The sequence below is a fragment of the Montipora foliosa genome, chromosome 12 (assembly GCF_036669935.1).
Source record: "Montipora foliosa isolate CH-2021 chromosome 12, ASM3666993v2, whole genome shotgun sequence".
NCBI lineage: Eukaryota > Metazoa > Cnidaria > Anthozoa > Scleractinia > Acroporidae > Montipora > Montipora foliosa.
Window position 1 is genome coordinate 39,554,774 of NC_090880.1, and position 8,753 is coordinate 39,563,526.

The window sequence follows — 8,753 nt, forward strand, 5'->3', positions numbered from 1 at the left end:
GATTAATATTGTAGACGAAAAATATTTGAGTTTAGGTGCACTGTAACAGTAATGCCTCGTATTGACCGAATGCATAAATGGCGGCCAAATGTGCTAATGAGACTCACTAGCCTCGCTCTCAAGCAACATTTCTGTTATATTTTGTCCATGCAAACGAGGCTAGTGAGGCTAATTAGCACATAAACAAAATAATTTTTTTGGCCGCCATTTATGCATTCGTTCTATTCGGTAGGCTTTGACAGAAAAAAGGGAGAGACCAAGCGCTAATTCTTCGTGCGTGGTCTGTGTAACTCGTTTGAGCGGACAGAACAAGACACTGTCGCCATGTTTGTCTTCATTTGTCCATCCAAACGAGTTACCTAAACCCTAGCCGCGGAATGAGTGCTTGGTCTTTCCCAGTTTCCGGTAAGGCCAATACCTTTTCAAACAAGCGTTTCCTTTGTAAGGGGGACGTTGAGTCCATGTATCTTTTGGTCAAGGAGGAATAAAATCTTTAAAAAATACCGTATTCAGGAGCGTAGTAAGCCGTGCGTAACAGAGTTGAAGTTGCTAGGCGCAATTTTCTGGCTTTTCTGCACTCACCAGGGTAGGGTTGGTAGAGATAAAACTATCGGATGACTTCCGCTGAAACTTGATTTTAGGGATGTTTTTTTCCCGTTAAACTATTGTGTAAATGTAGTCTTTCGGACAGTTTTTATAAATATATTTGCTTCTTATAGAAGTAAAATTTGTGGAACGAAAAACGAAACGAAAACGTGTCCTTTGCTTGACACTGTATGCCGTGTAATGTTTTTAATTTGGGTAAGTTGATATAGACAGAGGCTTTTCAATCGATTGTCGAAAGCAATTGCTCTGTCGTGTTTTGCATTATGACATTTGCTGAATGGCTTCTAGCGGTTATTAATCACGTGTCGGAAAAATCGAACTAAAATTCATTACCCTAACCGATCAACAACTGCGCAAGCAGCACGGTGAAGCGTAATCAGAATTTGAAGCAGTTTGCGCTGGGTAAGGCGCGCGCTCGACTACCCGGCTGGTTAACACCTATAGGCCACTTCGGAAAATACCATAATACTCTTTGTCATTTTGCATAAGCATTGTTTCCAGTTTCTCTTGGGACTTACAATGGTCCCAGGAGAAAACAAAAACAATGCTTATGCAAAATTTAGAGGGACAAACAAAGAGTATGATGGTATTTTCCGAAGTGGCCTATTGGGGAACATTTGCAAATGGACAGGACCTCACAAATCTTCCATCACCTCGAGGGCTCAAAAGCGTTTTGCTCTCCATGTATGCTCCCAGGCAAATATTCTTTCTCATCGATCACGCCTCTCTACAGTTCTCCAAAGGTCAAAGAAGCGCCTCGCATTCCTTGGGAAAAACCAACACTTAATGCGCAAGTCAAACACTTCAAGAACCTGGGTTAACTGAATAGAGGGTAATGTGAAGTGCTAGATTTCTATCCCATATGAACCATGTGAGCGTTAGCCCTACTGATGGAAATGCGCCCACACAAGGACAGAGAAAAACTCTGACCAAGGTGGGAATTGAACCCACGACCTTCGGGTCGGATCTCTGTTTAAAATATAAGTGCTACACGGCCAACGTTTGTATAAACGTAACCTTTCCTTGTACTTCAAGAACCTGTTCGATTTGTTGATTGCCGTTACAAAATTTATCAATTCCTGTCATTGTCATCGAAGACTGATATTTCATTGCCGTTTAAGTTCTTTTTAACTAAAAAATTTCCTTTATAAGCGATTAACTTTTATGGCTAGGGTCAAATACATGCGGTTACGTTTGTTCTTGCTTTGAAGCGTTCACTTTTCGTTTAAGAAAAGCATCGGTCTTTCACAGAAAAACTCAAACAAGGCAAAAATGACTTGTGTTACACGACAACATTTAAGTCGGAAAAAACTGCTGTCAATTCTAGATGACACACACAAAAAGAAAATTGTCATATGTACTGTACCACATAATACCAGGATTACTTCCTTTTATCAAGAAGACTTAGCATTTATTTAGGAGAAGTGTTCAAGTTTGTTGTTTCTGATTAAATTTGCAGAAGATCACTTCAAGCCACTTTTTTGTCCTTTTCGATGCTGATGATTCTCTCCTGTGGGGGTGGTAGAGCTTTTCGTTCAGCTTCCACCAAAAGCTTCCCCTCATCAGTTAACCGCGATAGGACAGAGCTCATGTCAACATCCTTTGGCAGCACAAAATGCCGGTTGAATTGACGAGAGGTAAAATGACCTTCTTTTTCTGATTCATGTTTGGCGCTCACCGACAATTCATTCCCCACGACTTTGACCTTTATCTCCTCGGGCTTGAAATTCGACACATCCAGCAAAACGCTAAATTTCTTGTCGTCGATCCTTGCGACCTCTCCAGGTCGAGTTTCAAATCCACCCACTGTGAAATCATTTTCGATCGATTTCACCATTCGTTTGTTAGCCTGTATAGTGAGATAGCCATCTTGGGAAATTTTCGACGTTATGCTGGTGGGATCTGCGTCTTGAGGGACAGTATAAGTGCGCTGGAATTCGTTTCGTTCGAAGCCAAAGCTGCCATCTGCGTAATGCTTAGCTTTCACTACCAATTTGTCCCCTTCAACTCGAAGGCTAACTTCATCAGGCCGATAATTCCGCACGTCTAAAGACGCGATATGGATTTTTTCTTCTCCAGATCGTTTGCGCTGCATTTTGGACACCTGAATTTAAAGCAGTGTTTTCCAGTTTGAAGAAATTCGTCCCCTTAAATCCCCCATCAAAAACCGCAGAGGTTTGCATGGGATATTAATTAGCACCGGCTGAAAAAACAGCGTGAAGCTCTTAGTTATCAAATATGTATATTGCACAGAAGCGCCAATATTAAGACATTACAGTGTTATTTCATTTTTATTGAGTACATTAAAATGGATGGACGTTGAGTAAGATACTCTTTGGAAGCTTCGAGATGTTTGTGGTTCACACCCCCAACCTCTCCACTATTCCCCCACCCAAAAAAACAGGAGTGTGTGAATACTGTCCAGTTATGACTAAAACACCAAAAGCTTGCATTAACGGTTCCAAACTCTCAAATACAAGGATGATAATCTTGGTAGGCTGTGGATAAAAAGCTGTCGCGATAAGCAATAACCAGGACTACATCTTCTTTCGAAAAAATGGGCATATTGGACGTTTATTTTATTGCTCATCCCTGGTTCCTTAAATAAATCACATTTTTCCTTTACCGAGGAAAAGACACTGAAATATCACATTTATTCTAAACATCTAATAGTAAAACATATTGGCTCGGCCCTGCCCTCAAATAGTCACATCCATATAAAATCAAATCCTTTTCCAATGAAGACCATTTTCGATAGATGGTTCTCCTAATATAATGAACGATCGAAATCAAAATCCCAGGTGAAAGTTACATCGGAAGTATCATCCACCTTATAAGCGAAGAAATCCATACGTCTGGAACATAATTGTGTAATTAAATAATAGAATCCAGAGTAGCATTATATTGCCGAGTTCACTGAAAGTGTTCAATATTGGCTGTTTTTCACCCAATTTTCACTTAAGATTACAACAAAGAAATATTACCTTAGCTCTTAATTTGAACAATTGGCTGCTCGGGTTGTTTGTTCAAAGGGTTTTAAAACGCGGTTCCTTAACATTTCGCATAGTTTTTCCCAGATTTTTCAATCTCAACCCAAGAGCTCTTCTCTTGGCTGAGAGAGAGAAGAGCTCCAGGGAACCCTGAAACAAAGTGTCTTCTCATTGGTTTGCGTGAAGAACAATCAAAAGCGTCTCTTATTGGTGCATTCATGTTAGCACGAGGAGTGAGCATGCGCCGTAAGGTTCAAATAGCCAATTTTTAAGCCAATTTTTGGCTATAAGAACCCTACTACGGCGCATGTTCTCCTACATAGAGTTTCCCAGATGAGCGTTGGGTCGATCCGACGCTCTGGTGACGAGAATGCCAGATTTTAAAGCTATAATGAGCTCTAACGGAGAGAAGATACTCGGCAATATAAATGTGGTAGTGTCAAGACAAGCGACGCTAACAGGGGGGCCGTTTCTCGAACGTCCCGAAAACTTTTTGGGCCCGAGAAGTCATTTACGAAACAGTCATTAGCTTGTTTTGACAAGCTGTTCACTTCACATGTTTTCTAAATAAAAAAACCCCAGATGATTATGAAGTTTGATGGCTTTAAATCATACCATTCATGAGATACAGAGGGAACTGTGACACCCGAAAAGGCCCCGAAAAGTTTCGGGACTTTCGAGAAATGGGCCCCTGAATAATTTTAGTAATTGAAACAAAAAGCGTGCTGTAAGTGTGACATGCATTTTAGTACATTTCTGTCTTGCCTCCTGCAAAAGAAGGCGACATGAGAAATTACCACAAGTTGGGGGGCAAGGTGTGCAAACAATAGACAATATTTCATTGTCTATTTTCAACCCAACGGCGTTTCACAAAAATCACGTGCCTGTACAGTAAAGAGCAGAAGGTCCAAAACATCTGGTCTTCCAGCTTTCGAACCCAGCCAAAGGCTGTTAGTGTCGCTGCAGACCGAAACATTGCAGCCTATAGAAACGATTATCATTCTCGTCCCAAGTAAGGCCTACAGGGAGGAGGGCATGATGATCGCAGGTTACGTCCAGAAAAAAAGTCGGGAACCTTTCGGTCCTCAATCAACTTCTCAGTGGTTGCCAACGGTTACGAAATCAATTTCATTACGACTGTGCATGTTCCAGAACAAGTGAGAGGTCGTTACCGATAAAGACCGCTAGCTCTGCAGACGAGACCAGGGAGTTTAAGAAACGACACAATGAGAGATTCCGCACAACAACAACTAGTCGTGGAGCTGGATTCAGTGAAAACTTCGTTTAGGCAAACGTAAGGCGGGAATTTGCTTATTGCCAAAAACTTACGAAGCTTATTCGATTTCAATAAGAGAGATAAAAATGGTTTGAAATGGTAATAGTTTTAAGTCAAGCAGCGACCCGCAGTTCGCTGGACGACTCCCTCCGTTCGCAAGACCTTCTCACCAGTACCGTAGTAAAACCGACCAGCTCTGAACAGACAACAGAATGAGTGGTCCTCGGACTTAGCTGGACAATTTAGGCAATTGCCTCTCATTTAGACATTCAAAATTAACAACCACTCAGTAAACCGACACTTAAGAATTTTATTTTCTTGTGTAAGTCGGTTACTTTCTTTTTTCATTTTTATAGCACTTTAATTTTCGAAAGCAGTTCGTGAAACCCAATCCAAATATTATGACATTCAAAACCTCTATTACTTCAATACTATTTAAGTCCTCGCTGCAAAACGTTACATCATAAAATACATGCAAGGCTTATAAACCCGCGATTATTGCCCAAAATAAGCAACTTACGGCTTCTGATACCACCTCGATTGGTGAGGCAAACACGTTTTAAGTCTCAAAAGACTGATTTTGGACGAAAATTTCAAACCTCTATAATCTCACTTGAAGGTGACGGATTTCAAAACTATATTATTACTGTTAATGATTATTTCATGATATCATTCATTCAACGGGGAATAGATCATAGACATATATCACTGTAATGTCCAAACACAAGACTTTGCACATCTAGCCTCTCATTCAGCGTGAGGCTCAATCTCGACCCAGAGCTCTTCTCTTGACCAAGGAAGAGAAGAGCTCTGGGGAACCCTGAAACAAAGTGTCTTCTCACTGGCGCGTCTTTAATTGGTGCATTCAGGTTAGCAAGAGAAGTGCGCAAGCGCCTTAAGCTTCAAATACCCAATTTCTGGCTATAAGAACTCTACGGCGCATGTTCTCCTACATACAGTTCCCCAGAGCCTTGGGTTGATCCGAGGCTCTGGTGATGAGAATGTGCGAGGCTAGACGTGCAAAGACAATACAACTGAAACAAAGCCTTTATTTCCCACGCACTCCACAGTGGCCGCCGAGTGATTAAGGTGTATTTTAAGAAGTATAGCAATTAGAAATCTTCACGTGACCCTACATATTTCGTTGTAATTTGGATATCTTTGATCAAGTATGAAAATAATTTCCAAAAATATCCTAACCCGTTACGGTAGGTTGAATATCTTCCCTACAATTTCGACGGACTTGTAACGGCCAAAAATCGCTCAAAGCGGGATGATGGTTTATCTGGAATTTCAAGCCACGTGTGCCCCCACCCATGATGGTTTCTGAAACCGTAAAATTATGGGTACACGAGAGCCAAACATTTAAATAAGAGTCTTGACAAAGCCCTATTTACAGAAATAAATAAATCCAGCGGATAAATTTGTTATTAACTCCACCATACTTCACAAAAGAATGAGTGTACCGGGTCATCACTACCATCACTGATAAACACTTAGCTCGAGTACATAAAACTAATTAATCGATTATTTTAACCGTAAGTAGGTAAATAACACGTCACTACTTAATTACTAGCTTTTTCAATTATTATAATTTTGAGACTAATTAGCGACACGTCTCCTACAGCTACTTTAATTTAGACCTTATTAGAGTGACGCACAAAATTCTGTCACGCTTATGTACGTCACACATGAAAATCTTCATATCTATGGTCAAAAAAGTGACGTATATATAGAAATAAAAATTGTTGCTATCTTCCAAGGGAACAGAAAACGGGAAAGCACCAAAACTGTACTTGAGGAAAAAATTTAATTCCTTCCCTTTAAGGTTCACTAGACGTCACGATGATCAAGTAACTTAAGTAAACTATATTTTCCAAATTATTTCCATCGTTTTAACAAACCAATATGGCTGACGGTTACGTAACCCAACACTCCTTACAAAATAACAAAACGCTGCATAGAAAACTGCATTCGTAAGCGTAAATATCTACTTTTCCTCAATATAAGTGTCCACAATAAATATACCTAACAATTCCAACAATTGACAGTTGTCGCACTGAAATTTATCCTCGGATTGCTTTTCTGTGCCGAAATTTTCGAAGACAATACGGCACGTAAATCAGCCAATCAGAATCAAAACACCACGACGCGTTGTCGACTTCAAAAGCGTGGGAAATTGCCTGGACTTTCAAGCCAATCAGCATCACAATTACTCTTGACCACTTCAAATCACAAAATTTGCCTTTCGCACGCGAGTGAACTTCAAAACTTCACAATTGTCAATACTCTCGAGTTGTGGAATTGTCAGAAGCACTTTTTCTACGCGACTCAACGCTCTCTGTGTTACGCCGAGTAGTTTTTCGTCTGTTCGAAAATTCCTTGTTTAAAAAACGGAGAAAAATCGCAGAGGTCCCTTTTGGTGAGGTGCCGGTCTGTCATGGATGATATAGGGCAATCTGGAATCTTGGAACAAAGTCCAATAAATGACTGAAGGTATGTCTGCAAAAACAAATGACGATTAAAAAAGAAAGAAGGAAAACATATATGAATACTTTTTAGTTAATGGAAAGACTTCGCTGAAGCGTACGAAAGCAGCAACCCCCCCCCCCCCCAAAAAAAAGGGAATAAATACCAAATAAATAAATAAACAGATTGTGACAATGATGATAAAACCAATTGCATGTTTGCACTTCCGTTTTACATGTTGATCCATTTCTTTGTTGCAGACTACAAAGACAAAAAGACGTTACATAACAAGGCCGCTTGCCGCTGGAGAAAAAAAAATGCGGAGAAAGTTACGCTTAATGGAACAGGCAGCCAGAATCTAAATCATTTTCATGGATATCCATGTTTTGTAAAGACATCGATAAATGAATGAGCACGAATATAGGTAATCCCGTTTCTAGCTTCCTGATTGGTTCACTCAATCTTGGTCATCAGCTCATATACTGTATGACCTATGTGGAAACTGATTGAGTCAAGTGTTGCCAAGATGAGAGCTGATTGGCTTTAATCTCTAAATGTCCAAGCGTTCAGAATTTAATTAAAGTTTAATAAAACAATCATTGCATTTACGCTTGTTGGATTTCAGACTATTTTACGATATTTAACAATTACTCGCCGAAGGCGAAGTGATTATCGGTGAATATTCACGTATAATCACTGAGCCTGAGGCGAATAATTGTTTTAGTATAAATACACAGGTGATTATTTCAAAAAAGAGAAAAAAAAACATTTCAACGCGAAATCATCTTCACTTACAGTGGCAAAACGACTCCTGGCAGCCATTTTGTCCGTCGAGGTGATTATCGGCTGATAATCCGAGATAGCGAGCCAATGAGAGATCGCAATTTTGTATAATCACCTGTGTATTTATACTAATTTCTCATATCCAACGCGAGGCTCATGGAAAACTGTTAATTATTACTGATTAGTTCTGACCTCCAGTTGAGCTCTCCGTGCTCTTACAAACTCCTCAGCTCGGTTGCCGAAAAAGCGACGATTAGGAAAATCCAACGATCCCACCTGAAAACGAAAATCGAAGAAGACTCAGCAAAAAACAACACCGTCGTAACCCAAAAACTCAGTTCAGCGACGAAGCGAGATAAAAGGCTTCTTATTCGCCTTAATAACTGAGGCAAAAGATAAATGAAGTTTCCTGCACCAAATAGGTTGTTTCCAACAAATGTCTTGAAAACGAGGTGACGATGGTGTAATGTGCAAATGCTGGTGGGCGAACAGAAAAAGCTAACGAGAGATCTTTTGTTTTCGTTCACCAAAACAACAGCGATGACGCACCGTGAAACTGAACACGGCCTACTGACCAGTGTGAGGCAAACGAGCACTTACATTGAAATTTAGAATCGACTGGGTTGAAA

The 8,753-nt window shown here is 40.2% G+C and overlaps 2 protein-coding genes across 3 annotated transcripts in view; both read right to left on the reverse strand.

The window, feature by feature from the left end:
* Nucleotides 1–88: 88 nt before the first annotated feature.
* Nucleotides 89–2,793, reverse strand: LOC137978847 (alpha-crystallin B chain-like). Its single transcript, XM_068825957.1, has one exon. The coding sequence runs from the start codon at nt 2,699–2,701 to the stop codon at nt 2,075–2,077; it is 627 nt and encodes a 208-aa protein (XP_068682058.1). The 5' UTR covers nt 2,702–2,793; the 3' UTR covers nt 89–2,074.
* A 2,431-nt stretch (nt 2,794–5,224) lies between these two features.
* LOC137980414 (kinesin-like protein KIF16B) overlaps nt 5,225–8,753 on the reverse strand; it is a 46,000-nt gene continuing 42,471 nt past the window's right edge. For both annotated transcript variants that reach the window (XM_068827850.1, XM_068827848.1), the window contains 2 exons: nt 8,317–8,400; nt 5,225–7,374 (listed from right to left, as the gene is read on the reverse strand). In XM_068827850.1, coding sequence (XP_068683951.1) covers nt 7,219–7,374; nt 8,317–8,400 — 240 coding nt within the window. In that variant the 3' untranslated portion in view covers nt 5,225–7,218. The remainder of the gene's footprint in view (nt 7,375–8,316; nt 8,401–8,753) is intronic.